Source organism: Poeciliopsis prolifica, unplaced genomic scaffold, assembly GCF_027474105.1.
Source record: "Poeciliopsis prolifica strain line A6 unplaced genomic scaffold, Auburn_PproV2 SCAFFOLD043, whole genome shotgun sequence".
In the NCBI taxonomy this organism is placed as follows: Eukaryota; Metazoa; Chordata; class Actinopteri; order Cyprinodontiformes; family Poeciliidae; genus Poeciliopsis; species Poeciliopsis prolifica.
This window is the reverse complement of record NW_026562418.1, coordinates 4649673-4666044: the sequence shown is the minus strand read 5'-3', so window position 1 is coordinate 4666044 and position 16372 is coordinate 4649673. Positions and strand designations below refer to the sequence as shown.

Genomic DNA, 16372 nt, shown 5'->3' with positions numbered 1-16372 from the left:
AGGCATGATTCCCACGCCTGCAGCTGCAAAGGCCTGCTGGCTCAAATGTATCCTGCTCTGATTTTATGATGGGCTGCTCAGTTCCAGCATCTCACTGCACTATTGATTCGGTAGCACTGCAGTTTGGAGAGACACTGGCTGGATGAGAGTTAGGGAGAGATAAACAGAGGGGGCAGAGTGGGGAAACACTCTGAATCATCCCAGGTTTAGTCTGCTTCATGATCAAGAGAAACACTGAACAGTTTGCACAGTCTGATACTTTTTAACTGGAGGTTCTCAATCAAACGACATCTATCCACTGGATCTGACCAACAGAATCAAGTCTCTCCAGTTTCTGTATTCACATTAATTTACTCCCTGCTACCAGAGTGATACACTTTGACCTCTGTACCTTAAGAGTGTGTTTGATCAATTCTTAGAAAATCATCTAAATGACATCATTTAACTAATTTCTCTTTATTTGAGAAAAAGCAATCGAGCCAACTTCCCTATTTGTGAAATACTATTTACCCCATAAAATCAATGACTGGTTGTTTCACCCTTTTCAGGAACATCTGCCATCAAGTGTCTGATAACTAGTCAGTGGGATGTTAAATTGTAAAACTGAGATCTTTTGAAACATTGAAGTTACAAGAAACAAAATTCTTATTTAACTGGACAAATACCTTTTCACAGCTCTTTAAGAACATCATTCCCTCATGGATAAGGTTCCTTCCACATGTCTGTCTGGTTCCTTTAATTCCACATGTCTGGTCTCCTCTTTTCCAATCCATAATCTGAGGTGCACTCGATCTACATAATCACATAATTGGAAATATTTTGTCTCTTATTCAGCCTCTTCAGAGAAGAGTAGACAAGTAGGCATCTGGATTTGGTTCTGGTTAGCCAGAGAGATATGCTTCACTTCTTTATCAATGAAAAGATTTATACTACAGATATTCATTTGACATTTTCTTCGTATAAATTTTCTATTCTGATTGAAATATTACACAGTGTATTCCCAAAGATGACAAGTTTGCCATGGTGTGTGAAAGGCTGAGGCTGCTGGCCCAATGGAACTAAGGCAGCGTATATCTGATTTCCACCATGCTGCAGGACAGAAATCTTTTCTCCCGGATGCTGTGCAGGAGAAAAAGAATCTGTTAACAGGCGTGTTCAGCTGAATATGGCTCTCCCTGCCTCAGCAGCAGACAGGTTGTTGGAAACGTTACTATCCAGATGATATTTCTCCGAGGATGTCTGTAGCCATTTAGCAGGAGGTTGCAGGGTCACATCTTTTACATTTTTACTGTCTGTACTGCAGATGGTATCAGCACTTTATTTATTCAATATTTTTTGAAAAGATAAAGCAAGCTTCATTGTCATATTTCTTCATATTTTCAAAATGGCTGACATATTTTTTTTTTACAAAGACTATTTATACTGCACTATCTTTTTATGGAAGTTTTTTGTATTGCATTTGATAATTTGCTGATACTTTCAGTTGCATTTGCTCCCCACACATCCTAACAGAAGCTATGTGTAGCTTCTGTTTTCCCATCTGTACATTCAGTGTAACCTTTCAGAATATACTCAGATCATTTTGAACTGGTTCATCACAATTTCATAGTTCAAGATAACCCCTAAAGCACAGCGTTCACCTCTCTAGTACACTCAAGGCTGGTCCTAAATATCGCAGGTGTAACTGCATCTTTTAACACCTCAACAATGGCATTTGTCTGCAAGTTAGCTAATGGTAGCTGCAGTAGCTCTGCTTCCTCAAGAATGTGGTGCTGTTTGCACAGTAACGTTTCCAACAATGTTTTCCATTTGTGTATCCAGAAAAAGCTTACACAACAGTGGAATGAAAGTGGAAATAACAGTAGAAGGTGGAGAAAGTTGGTCAGCTTTCTGATCTCAGTCAGTTTATTTTATAACCCTTTGCTTGTAGCTGTGTACCTACAGGAACACATCCTCTGATGCCTCTAATCCCTGTGCATCCCTAAAGGTAAAATGTTCCACAGTGAGCAGATTTTGCTTTAACACCCCAAATAACCTGAAGAGGTGCAGCAGCAGAGACACGACATGGAGGTCCTCCATTGTGTTGTGCGCAGGTGAAATTCGAGTCTGAGAGCACAAGAGCAAAATGGCATGACTGTCAATTTCTAAATCTTTTTGGTTTGCATTTACATGGATCACATTGCGTTTCTAAAAAATTCACTCTGGAGGGAGTCATCAAAGTTCTGCAGTTTTTGTCCAACCACAACAATTTTACTGTGTAAGCAAAAAGCCAAGACTTCATCACACTTTGTAAACAGGTAGAGCAGGTCATTTTAGTGGCACTAAAAATACCATAAACTAAACTTGGAGGTTTATAAATCTATAAACCCTGACTCATTGACTGGTTTGGTTCACCATAACAGTACCAGGGTTAAAGCACCAAGAAAAGAAATTACTGTCCTGTTGGGTTTTGCTAACATCATTAGGTTTTACTGAAACGCTTCAGCATGGATAACTATCAAGTTTTGAAGTTAGACATGTGCCTTTCAGTCTGTTCAACCTGAATGAATCTCTGTGTATAAGTGCAAGAGGAAGTGATACTCACCCTGGAAGGAAATGAGAGTGGTTGTGTTTAAACAGCATCCCTGCATGACCTCCGGGAGCTAAAACTGTCTGTACAGTCAGTGTTGATATGTCATGACCTTACCTTATGTCATGACCTCATCTTAAAGTTTAACTTTAAGATGAAGTTATTTTACCCAAATGAAACTCTAGCTTATGGACAGAAGATACGACTGGCTGGGAGGTCTGAGCAGTAGCCTCTCTGCAGGGGAAACTTGTGTTAAGAGCCTAATCACTCATCCTACACAGTGTGCAGAGATAATTAATGCACACTAATGACTTTATTCACACATCCGGGCTCCATGACAGAATCACCACAGTCAGCTGCAGCTAACTGTGGATGAGAGAGGACGGAGGAGTAAAACATGCAGAAACTGGAATCACATGATTCTTATAATAATGCATCAGACATCTTCACTTTGATTCTTTAAAACGAGTCTGAAGCTTCTGGAACACAACTGCTGCAGGACACATTGATAATCTTTATACCTGAAAGCTCCACATCAGCAGGGTCCATTTGGAAAAAAACAAAATACATACTGAACCAGCATTGCTCTGCTCTGTAACATCACTGAATCCACTCTCTGGGAGATTCTCCATCAAATGAATCAACTTTCATTGTCAGAGGGAAACAAGCTGCTCCTTACAGCGTGACAATGATCTTCTCAGATTTCCAGATCTTCCCAGATCAGAAGTGTTTGCTTACCTTAGCTAAGACCTGAAGGCTCTCAGGAGGGATTAGCAACACCCATTAACCAGTACAACAGTTAGTTATCACAGCAACTGATCACAGCTGTTGGACAAACTTAGTTGATAAAGCAGTCATGCTTTCTTTTTAAAGTCTTTCTGCAATTAGCTATCAAACAGTGTGACAGGTGTTCTCCAGATAAGAAAAAACAATTCACTTCATGATAGAAAAAAATGACAAAGACTCTACTTATTCCTAACCTAAAAAGGGGATGTTTAATGTGCCAGGTCAATGAGAATTTGGGCTCGTTTTTCAGCCAAGTCCCTGCCAGGAGCATATTTCTGAATAATTCAGCTAATTTGTTTTTTTCATTTTAGGAAACTCATAGACTAAAAATGACTGAGTTTATAAATCTTATTAACCACTCAAATCATTTGTCAAAAGTAGGTGAGACTAGTCCTCACTTCCATGCGAACATGACTTAAAAGAAATAAGCTATAAGTTCTATGAATAGAGTGTAAGTTCCAAAAACAAAAGACATATATTAACATTGTCTGGTCTTTCTTACAGACGTGAGTAACTATGATTTTAATTACAATCAATTAAAATAAAACATGATTCCTGTTTTCTTTTGCATAATTATAATTCAACTGTGATTATGATTAATATATCTTAAATGTGTTAGGAAGATTACTCGGGTTAAGAAGATAACTGCTAAGATTGTTTAAAAACTGATTTAATATTTTTTAATTGATAAACTTGAATCTTCTTTGAAAACTAAAGACGATTCAAGTTTTCAAAAACTTGAATCTTCTTTATGAATATTCATTTTCAATATTTCTTTTTCAAAATGAATATTTCTTTTTCAAAATGACAATCTAAATGTTTCTGGTAGTGTGTTGTGTTGGTTCAAAATTTTACTAACAACGGTCTTAAAAGATCTTAAATTTAACTTTCTCAGACCTGCAAGAATCCTTTTAAAGAGAGAAGAGTAGAGAGCTAGAAGTGTTCTGTTTTAGCTCCTGGCTCTAATACAAAGTAATTCCATACTAATAAAATCACTGTCATTGCATGTGGAAACTTCCCATAATATGACAAAACGAGAATCTGTTTTTTAAAGTACAATACCTGTAATAAATTTCAGATAAATATTTAAAATTAAACATAAAAGTTCTAAAATCCCATTTGTTCTGACAGATTTGCAAATGAGTGAAAGCTGATTTCAACATGTAGAAGAAGCAGAAACCGCAACACACTTCCCAGCAGCATGCCTGGGTAAAGGCATGGTGAATAATTAGCTGCTCCACAGTGTTTTCTCCCTGCAGGGGGGCTGCAGAAATCTTTAACTTCCTCCACTCAGATCCCTTATGCAGCAGATGGGCACGCCTGTTTCTGCCACTCTCAGCTTAATTTCTCACTCCATTTCTGTTCTCTTCTCCCCTCAAGTACCAAGCTTTCCAGGCCAGACCCATCAAAAGCAGGCTTTACTGAAAATTTACTGAAAATATGATACATGGATAGGAAGATAACTCAGAAAAGTTAGGAGTAAAAATAAGGATTATGTGTAAATGTTTGAACTAACTCCCTGCAATTCCAAGGGCCATGAGAGATGGAAGGCATTAGACATAACCCAAGTGAGGCATGTCTGCAAAGTGACATCAGTCTATCCTGCTACAGTAGTCCATGATCCCCCTGCAGCTCCGCCTTACTCAGAGAGAACTATTGAGATGAAGGCCCTCAGCAGCTGACCCCTAACACTGAACCAGGCTCAATCCACCACTTCGGTTTCTTTGACTGTCCCTTATAGAGCAGATACTGTTTCAAGAGAAAATGCTTTTCTAACATGGAATGGGATGTTGTGGCTGAACAGCTGGTGCACCCACTTGCCAGCTGTTTCACTGCAGAATGTTTGCAGATAAAAAACTGGCCATCCTCTCATTTATCTGACAAAAGCATAAATGCAGACACAATACATTCAGGGAGGCCGAGAAGAAACTGACCTAAAACATCAGAGCAGAACACGCCTCTTTACAACCTGATGTACATGCTGCTCAATGTGCTGATGGCAGAGAAACAACTTACCATTAAAGAGAAATTATTTACCCACCATCATCTACAGCCATGCTAACTAGCTTTAGCATTCACAACCGGCACTGCTATTAAAAGGAAGATATAGTGTGGCAAAGGGGCAAAACAGTGGACGGGAACGGAGTATGAGCAGCACACTTACAAGCATAATTGACAGCACCAAGACCTCCTCCTAGTTTCTAGTTAGTACTGTGAGAATGCAAATGAGGTAAATTTTTTATAGGACTTCTGTTTTAATATCCTTCTGTCAAAACATGGCGACAGTTTCAACATTTATATAAATAATATTATTTATACAAGTTACATACTGCTACCAAAATACAAAAACATTACTACTATAAACAGAATTTTTTGACGATATTTTTTTTCATTACAACACACTGGTAATGAAGAAAAACACTCCTGCATTCTGTCCATCTCTAGTTCCATTCTTTCAACACCATAGCATTAATAGCTTATGCTAATTTGCCACATCTGGCCCTATTCCACAACTGGAATATTGCTGCAATATAAACTGCTGTTTGCTTTAATAATGATTGGAGCTAAAAAAAATGTTTTTAGGAAACAATGAGCTGGCAAAGCTGTTGCTGTCCATTTACACTAAATCCCAATAGATTTTTGGGGTTTTTTATGATTTGATTTATTTTAGGTATTTATTTTTCATTTCCTTTATTTAACCTAGTAAAACCCGTTGAGATCTGGATCTCATTTTCAAAAGGGACCTGGGCAAAAGTCTGCAATACACAGCAACCTGGTTACAGAATGAAACCAATTAATACATATACACAAGCGTAAAACAATAGAAAAACAATTTAAAAGCAGTGACACTGTTTCATAGAATCTTGTTGCCTATTTTTAAGAACTGCTCAAAATAAATTCAATGAAATCATTTCCAACATCTTAAGTTCAGACTGGAGTTGATTCCACGCTGTAGGAGCCAACACACTGACTGCTTGCTCCCATTTTTCAGTTCGAACATGCGGAACATGCAGAAGAAAAATGTTGTTAGAGCGTAAAGAATGAGAACTATCAAATCTATGTAAGAGAGCTTAAATATGCTGGAGTTAGGCCGAGTAGAGATTTATAAATCAGGATCATCAGATGATTGATTCAGTTAAAGAATTGCAGTGTGCTAGACTGTTTAAATCTAAATATTCTCACTTTAGAAGCCCCTCATGTTGCCTTAAGGATGTACCAGCTCTCTATATTAGTTTACAGTAGCAGACAAGCATTGTAAATCCATAAAATAAAGTTAATAAATTCCTACACTAACTTCTACTTCACCAATCTCTGAGACTACAGTAGATTAAGTGCAACCAGATCTTAGCACCGTCCTTAAATCTTGTTTGGTGGAAACATTCAAACACTGAGCAGAACTGAATGCTTTGATGATGCTGATAAAGGGCCATTCTTTGAAGTGAGGGATCTCTACTAAGAGCCTTGTAACTCTCACAAAGCACAGACTTATGGGAGATGTATCCTGAGGGGGGCAACTGCCTGGAATACAAACACAGCCTGTTATGCTCCATTCTGAAGAGAAAGAAATGAAGCAGCAGAGCAGATACAAGGATCAAACTGTGTTATCTACTCAGGTTTTTTTTTGTTTTGTTGTGTCAAAGTAAAAAAAAAAAAGAAAGAAAAAAAGCCAATTCTAAAGCTCCATCTCTTCCTCTATATGGAACCTTAACTGGATTTAGTAGAAATGTACCAATAAGCTTTATACTTATTCTTAGGCTTGATCTGATGGTTCTAATTTATTTTCTAAGGACTATAGCAAATAAAAGAAGAACGGTGTGCTGCTTTTAATCTTACAAAAAGGAAGGAATTATAAAAATTATTTCTATCTGTGTATTAAAGCAGAACAGCTGTAGATGTAAAGTAAATTTAAATACATGGCTGCTTAAATACAGAACATAGGGATAGAAATGGCTTACAACAGAGTCTCGCGGTGCTTGGATAGGCTAGTAAAATTAACAATATTGACTGTGAACACCATTAACTACATGCCACAATCTTTCTTGGGGAGGTCAGGTACTCCCTTGGATAAAGGGAAAACACTAGTTATCAAGCAGCTTTTTTTATGACGTCACGCTACTATTGGTCCATATAAACAAACCCATTTCCCTCTCTGCCAATAACACTCCATCTTCCCTGCAGAGACTTACCTCAGACTTCATGGCTGAGAGAAAATGGTGAGCTGCTGTTTGAAGTTTAAAACTCTGCAGCCAGAGAAGTTTCTTCAGCTGATGAGCCAAACAGCAGTATTTGTTAGGAGGTTTGACCCATGAGAAAAAAAACTGACGTATGAAAGTAGACTAGATGCAAATAGTGTTACTGCTAATGACCTAAACTCTGCTGTTTGAGAAAAAAAGTCAGTAAAAAGTCAGCATATGTGGAGTTGGAACTATTAAATAGGCAGTTGTAATAATTTTAAGAGGATTTGCAGATTTCAGGTATTCACAGGAGGTAATGGACACTAATCTACAAATACAGGGATTCCACTGTATGAGGACAAGTAGAGCACTTCCACTTGTGATCATAGTAAATCTACTATGTGGTAGATTTTCATTGGCTCTTTGCATCAGTTAGGTCAGGGGTCGGCGACCTAAAATATTGAAAGAGCAATACTGGACCAAAAATACAAAAAACAAATCTGTCTGGAACCGCATAAAATTAAAAGCCTTAAATAAGGCTTATAATGAAGGAAATCCAGCCTTTAAGAGTTCATATTTGCTATTTCAGCCTTTTATCAAAACAACTAAGTGCGTACATTCATGAGCATTCATAATTAACCCGTTTAATCCCAACATTTTTTTCTGTAAAATAAGTGCATGCATTTCAATCCTTGGACCTCCCTAACACATGATATTTATGAATTATTACAGTTTATGTTGGTTATGTTTGTGAAAATGTAAACTAGTTTCAGGCATGGCATCATCTTGTAGTCGTCATTCAGTGCATAGGCCACACTTTGTGTAAAGGATCGCCTTTTGGGGAGGGTTTAGGGGGGAGGATTTCAACTGTGGAAATGACAGTGATGTAGATGATATCATTTTGAGGTTCCTTCAGGTGTAGAAGATCTAAAATATCTGATAGTTTTAAGCTGTGTGTGAACAGCAAGGCATATAGAATAAACTGCAAACCAATGGACACATAGCATAGTGCTGTCCATGTGTTATGCTAGCAGCAACAACTGTCATGCTTACATTCACTCCTCTTATGATCAAAAGATGAAGGGATACAATTTTCTTTATATATCAATTTTAGACACTTCAAAGAACATATGTTAAAAATATTTTATTTATATTTGTTTAAGTATTTTACTGACTTCCTCTTGTACAGGTTTGTGACTGACATTTACCTCCAGCTTTACAGGCAGGAAGTAAAGGGGTCTGGTCATGTGACCTTTCACACTAGCTTCATGAAATTGATATTGATTAGAGTAGACACCCCATCCTATTATTTTATTTTAAAACTTCAGTTAGGTGCCAAAAGTCAAATTTTTTTAGAGCTTCTAAACTTAGAAAAAATGTCTGCCAACAATTGTTGCCGGTGGGATTAAACAGGTTAAATGTTTATTTTCCCTGTTCTGCGTCCTGGATGGAATGACGCACCACGTGACTACTCTGTTGTACGATGGTGCTTTAAGTTCACCTCCCATTACAATATGACTGTATTATAATTTGTTGCATTTATAAAATTAAATAAATGCAATAAAAAAAATCTGATTTTTATTATGAAGATTTGACAGGAAAAGATGTTTTTCTTTTCGTAACTTGAAAATTCTGCTTCCAAATGCAGTTTGCATAACAACGATGTCTTCTTGTAAATAATCACATTAAGTGTGTGATCGAAAAAAAAACAACAAAATAGAACGTTTTGTCCCCTATCTGGGCAACAAACGGAGTGCAATAAAACGCAAACTGCAGTTATAAAATAAAACAGCAGCCTTTTGAAAAGGGAAAGTATATGAAATTAAATGAATACAGTTTAAGTCTGATTTCTGTGCAAATGCCAAGCAAGTCAGTGTAATGGTAAAACATAGCAGCATCCTTTTCTCTTCTGACACACAGCCAACGCAGCCATCCTCGGACCTTAGGATGTTAAACACAATAATATCGCCAAGTGTCATATATACTGACAAAAATCTCTTATCAATTTATAAAAACAACCACTTTGTTACTGTTTTCACCAAATATCAGCTACAACAATGGATAGAGGAACTAACAAGTTCATGTGATCTTTTTTGGATGACATCAAGGTGTTTGAGCCAGGTGAAGCCTCCAACATTATGCACATTCGGTCGACGAGGAAAACAGCAGTGATAAACCTCAGCATCAATATAGCTGTGGACAAGATCACTGATGCCTATTGTTCTTGCAAGGGTGGGTAAGTCAAGTAATCATCGTTTTGTAGGTTACTTTCGAAATCAGTGGGTGATTCCTGTTGTTTGTTGGCAAATGTTTGAGTGTGCCTTGGCCTGATACACTGTACTCAGTGCTAGAGTGGCTAACAGGAGTAACAGTTTAATCAAAAGCATTTTCTGCTAAAATAAAATCTTTAATGTAGCCTATGTCAGATACAGTACACATTGCATACTGATCTGTTTAGCTAACGTAAGTCTGTACAGCAGACAGGTGTCAAAGTGTAGAAGTTTTATCAATACTGCCATTATTATCATGCCATTATTATTTTGCTGTACTTGACGAAAAGGTGTTCATGATGGAGGTGTTTATTAGTGATTTTCTTTTTTTCAGACAGAAAGAAAGCAAAGCAATAATACTTACACTAGCACACACTCCTTTGTTCTTGTTGATCCGACACAGGTTGAGCTGCTCATGCGGTCGTGCACAAGCATTGATCCAAGCAAAGCATTCTGCTTTTGATTTTGGAAATCTGTGAATTTTAGTACCACAAATACGATCAGGATATCTGACATCACCAGTACAGATACCCCACTGGCAATGGAGAACCATTCTTTTTCGACTGTCGATGTGAAAACTTTCTGCCGGTCTGCAATGTAGTCTGGTGTTACGTTAGCATGCGTTTACTAATGCATGTACATAAGCTTGTGTTTGTGAGACAGCCACGCACGTGGTAGCCATGCTACTACGTAGAATGGGCATCAGCCAATGAAACTCAGCCCTGGTGGTAAGGTCCATAGAGTGCCTTCCCTGGAAATGTATTTCCATCTTACCGTATTTTTCGAACTATAAGACGCTACTTTTTCCCCGTGCTTTGAACCATGCAGCTTATAACCCTGTGCGACTTATATATGTACGTATCCATTTTTAAATTTATTTTAAAATTTGTAGGTGCAGCTTATAGTAAGGCGTGTATACAGTCCGGAAAGTAGGTATTTTTGTTATTTGACAACTTCTCTCTACAGAGGAAACATTTAGTTAATCCTTCCACGTTGGCAATGAATGCAAATAATTTGGTCCAAGAATTGTAGAATCTCTCCTCAGCTATTTTCCTCTTTTCCCCTTTGGCATCCATGGCCCCACCACACACCCGTCAATTTGTTTGCAACAGCCACCTGTCTGGCACCCCGCCCAACTGAAAGAAACGTGTGCATGTTTGCCATGACGCAAATCTTTGTTGTCGGAAATGTTGAAATTTCGCATTTATTCTACACATTTTTTATAGCATTGGAAAACAGCAAGAATGTTTGTATCATGTTTGTCATCCTACAGAAACTATATCAAAGCAAAAAATATATTTCCCACCTCCATCTTTTTCTATTTTCAAACATTTTTGAAAAAGCTCCAGGGAGCCACTGGGGCAGTGCTAAAGAGAGCCGCGGGTTGCCGACCCCCGAGTTAGATAAATAGACTAAGTGATGTGGTGGTAATTCCAGACTGCGCTCTCTCCTGTAGCTCTGAAATATTTTGTGTTTTATACGCCAAAGACTGCTAGCTTTCGTTACAGAGCTGTGCATCAGTTGATCTGGCTCTTTTTTCAGAAATCCTAATGGCAAGACAATAACTTTTCATGGAGGTAACCTTTTAAATGAAAAAAACCCCCCCAAAAAACTGATAATTCCTTTACAAATATTAATATATTTGTAAATCCTCTTAAATTTTTTCTCTCAAACTTTTTTTTTCCTCTTTGTAAAAACAAACAATCTCCAATGTTTATGGACTCGGGCTATCTTTTGTGATATTAGCATTTATTTGAGCATTTAAGTTTGATACAAAGCAAAAACAACAGAGGGGAGATATATCTCTGTCATATCTTTCTTCTTCCTATTGCTTTCATTTCTAAAGATCTTGGCTCACATTCAAAAGATTTTCAGTTGAAAAGCGTATTGTCTTGTTGGAGTCAAAAAGGAGACGGAGAGAGAAGCATGATAATTCCCCCTCTGGAATCCACACATTGTTTCCCCTTCACTGACGGGGGTTGGATTTTCATTTTTATTTTACACAAAATATCATGAAAGAATATGATAATTACCCTGAAAAAAACACCACATACCCAAACAGAACAAGGAAGGCCAACCAAGCAGTACGCTAATACAGAGTGTCGGGTGTGGGGCTATTTACATACCCTTCCAGAGCGCCTGTCACATTCAATTAATTACTCTGTGGAGGGGTGACAAAAATGATTAAAAATATTTCCACACTTTCTGAGGAGGCAGCAGATGATCCATGAAACAGGTGTGCTGCCTTGGTGGAAGTTAAATATGGGATTTTTTGCTTGCTCCCAAAGGGGATCGGCTCCCTTCTCAACCAGCAAAGAGAGACGATGAAGACACTAGTGGTGTTTCTATTGACACCACTAGTGTCAATCCTGTCAGAGCTCTGGACAGTGTCCTCCAGAGTGTCCTCCAGAGCTCTCACAGCATAACAGTTCATAAAAAGTTGTTGTTGACTCCATAGTTCTTCTGTAAAATCACCAACTACAATTTACCCAAGTAGATTGATCTTGTTGTTCCCACGCCTGAATACAATGCCAACGTCTCCTCTGATTGGCAAATAGATGATGAGAACCAATTGATTTGGTTCCAAAAACGACTGAATTATGACTATATTTCATATAACTGTTTACATCTGTTGCTGCCACGGTTTTTTAATGATTAACTGCATGAACAAGCTTATTCACATGTGATTTTAATTTAATTTCTTATTTAAGGGAGACACAGCAATTGCAAAATTTTGTTTTTTCTATAACATTAGTGGAATATAGACAAAGATTTGTACACATCTTTGTCTATATTCAGATGACAGGACATCTGTAATGGAAACTCAGTTAATGAGGCGGACAGGACGTCTGTGACAAAGCTTTGTTCTACCAGAGGTAGAAGAAGTAGAAGTAATGAAACCTGCCGGGTAATGGCCTGCGTCCCATCATCTGTCCATAGCACTTTTACATGGCGTCTTTTATATGGAGAGCAGCTGATTTAACAGTGTCAGATTGATTAGTGCGTGAAGGAGGACATCATGTAGGAGGAAGAACAGGAATTCATCTCAGTGGAATGGGTTAAACGTTCACACTGTGAGACTGTCCTTCTCTTGTAGCACAAAGGAACGAGAAACTGATCTGTTGGGGTGGAACCAGCCACTGAAATCAAACAATTGGGGATTCTGCGACCTGGTATGGAACTGGGAGTTGGTAAAAGCGAGTCAGACACTCCAGGGGCCTGATGAACACTAAAATCTACATTTGAAGAAGTGCCACGCCTCAGCCGGATTACATCCGACTGCCACTGACATGCCCAGCTCAATCCATTCGTCACAAGTGCTGCTCTCAGCATTGACGTTCTTCAAAATGGTTCCCCCTCTGCTCCCCTCCTCTCAAAGGCTTGTCAAGTTTTGATACCAATGTTTGTCTGTGAAATTTCGTTTTCCTGCTCTGCTGATTGCTCATCTGACAGGAGACAGAATAGGAGACTTCAGTCAATATAACCTGTGAGTCAACACACACACTGTGGTGGTGACTGACAGGACAGCCGAGGTGTGTTCACTGGAAAGCATGATAAAGAAAAACAACAAAGAAGAAGTGGAACTGATATATGGCTAGCCAGGTAAACATTTTGGCATTATTGATTTGGTTCCAAAAACTACAAATCAAGTTCAAATTAAACGCATGTTTTTTTAATTATTTTTCCAAATCTAATTTTTTACAAAGCAAACCCATGCATACTGTGAACCCCAGGATCTAGAGACCACAGCTATCCACTACTAGAGCCCACCACCCCTTACGCCTCTAAAAAATTTAAACACCAAATGCCTCAACATGCATTTGGTGTTTAACACATCTTGAGAACACATCTTGACACTACTTCAAAAACTAAGATCAGCAGGCATCCATCCTCAGCCCAGGGTATACTAAATAGTCCAAGAGCTCCATGCTCTGCTCCTGACCTGGAGCAGAGATCAGTCACCACCAGTTCAAAGGTTTTCACCTGGCTTGGCTGTTGGAGGGAAAATACTCCCCCTGGTTCTGAGCTTGACTGATATTGAAAGGTTCAGAGAGACAGAAACACTTAGAAAACGAGATAGAGAAAGCCAACAATAGAGACTGGGAAAGGGGAGGTAGAAATACAGTGCATAGGAGATGAATAAAGAACATTTTCAAGTTTTTTCTTGAGCTGCTCAGTGTGGAGGACTGTAATTATGAGCTTAGGTTTGAGCAGAACCAGGAACACAAGCATCAACTGTTAAAGTGGAATGGCTGGGATTACAACCAAAACCAAACCCAGACCTGGGGTTTGGTCTTTGTTGTTGGTTTTAGGTAGACCACAGTTCACATCAGAGTTCTATTAGCATTCACACCTCCACAAATAACCAGACTCTTTAGGCAAATCAACTGGAGTTGGATTAAAGCGGACTAAGCTGGATTGGTGTGAATGCAGCCTTTAAATGATAAATAACCCAAATAAGCATGTCCACCTTTCCCCTCACCCCAGCCCCCAACTTCACCAGCAGAGTGACTCAGTATGCAGAGCTGCAGCAGGGTTGTACTGCTGTGACTACAGCAGCGACAGAGACAATGAGGGAAACCTCCTTTTTTCTCCCATATTTACCTCATCAGGTTAAACCTTCAGATCCACTCAGCTTCATCCAGAACAAACAGAAGCAAATTCCACTCTGGATTAACCTTCTCAATCATTCAAACAACACATATATACATGCACGCAGAAACACATGACCCCAGCAAGACGAGTATTGTCACAATAAGCAATAACTCCATTAATCACATGATAAATTAATAATCAATAATTTCTACTGAGTTTCCCTCTTTTTCTACCAAAGACTGGATGACAAAAGTCTTCAGTCTGTTGCTTTGGTCTCTGTGAGCCCTCTTCTTGAAGCACAATTTTGTTTTTCGAGACTTCATAATTAATTTTATTTGTTCTTTTGTTTATTTATTTTGGATGTTTCAAATGTCTCCTGGTTTTAGTATTAAATGTTTATTAGAATTTAAGGTTTATTGATCTTTGAGAATATGTTCTTGCATTATTATACCATTTTTGTTTGATGACTTGAAAATGGTCTCAAAACAACAATATTATATTTGTCGTAATAACGTCAAGGACAATGTATCGCCCAGAAAAATGGGCGATATAGTGACAGGCAAAGATGAGCCTTGACAAAAAACAAACAAAAAAAAAAAAAAACAATCATCAACAGCCTCCTACCTGCAGTTTGGTGGCGGGTCCAGAGTAATCTCTGCCAACTCCTTCTGGATCCTGAAATGAGACGAGGATCTGGGTTATGATCACACTACAAACAAACAAACACACCCCACCCACCCACCCAGACACACACACACACACACACACACACACACACACACACACCCACACACACACCCACACACACACACAAAAAGGCTGTCTGTGAAATCAAGTTGGAAGTGAGCACAATAAACATTTCATCGATTTTCCAACGAGCTTCTGAGCACAGGAATAAGTCATGTCATGCAAGATCAACACAGGCGTGCACAGCTGTGCGTTAATCACCTTCTAAAGCATGTGTACAGTAACTGATCCTGGTGTCATAACTCTGAAACAATACTGATGATCACAGCCATGTCTGTACTGCATGAACACATGAAGAAAGTTTAACGGATGCACTGATTAGGTTTTCATTACATGCCAGTGATTTGTCTGCATGCATGGAGAGGAAAGGAGCTATTCTACAATCACTCCATCAGTTAGAACAGCTACTCCTCTCTCCTGTAAAACAGTCAATTCCAAAATTACTAATTCAAAAGCACTTCATTCATTTTATCCAAGTTTCTTCTAAGAATTTTTTAAGACGGCAGAAAGAATTTTCTTAATCTTCGCTGAAGGTTAAGAAGCTTCTAACTAAGTAGCCTTCAGATTCCATGCACCAAACTTCTAGAAAACTGCAAACCTGTTGAAATGTTGAGTTCTTTTAAATCAAAGCTAACAAACCACCTATTGAACAGTCTTTGTCTTATAATAAATGGAGCACTAATCAATATATTTGAAGTGTATTAATGATTAAGACGATGACATTTGACAAAATGTAACGTTTATTGTTGCTTCACAAATGGTGACAATTTTTGAATCAGAGTGAGGAAGAGAAACACATCAACGCACGTCAAGCACAATAAAAAAAGCTGTATCAGTTTTCTTTTTTGTTGAAAACGGCTGCACATTATAAACAGCACACAAGCAGGTCAACATTCTCAGAAACAAGAGGAATTTCAGACCAACCAAACTAACAAAGCAGTTAATCAGAGAGAAGGGAAGAGCAGACTTTAACCTTGACTATGATGCAGTTTGATGTTCTTTTATTCATGCTGTGAAAACTTAACAGCTTCACACACACTCAGTCAAAGTTCTTCACTGAAGCAGTTTTAGACTTTCTTTTTTACACATTAAACCAAGGAACAACCAAATTCAGGAGAAATTTGAATTTGTTTTGACCCTGAAGGGAAATATAATTGTCGCCACGTAAATAAAACACACACAAGAAATGTGCCATTCATATGGCAGCAATTTGAAATCTGGTGCAGATG

General features: G+C 38.3%; 1 protein-coding gene across 1 annotated transcript in view; it reads right to left on the bottom strand.

Moving 5' to 3' along the window:
- LOC129376302 (ubiquitin-conjugating enzyme E2 E2-like) overlaps positions 1-16372 on the bottom strand; it is a 50089-nt gene that overhangs the window by 26524 nt on the left and 7193 nt on the right. Inside the window, exon 3 of the mRNA XM_055055888.1 lies at positions 15021-15071. Coding sequence (XP_054911863.1) covers positions 15021-15071 — 51 coding nt within the window. The remainder of the gene's footprint in view (positions 1-15020; positions 15072-16372) is intronic.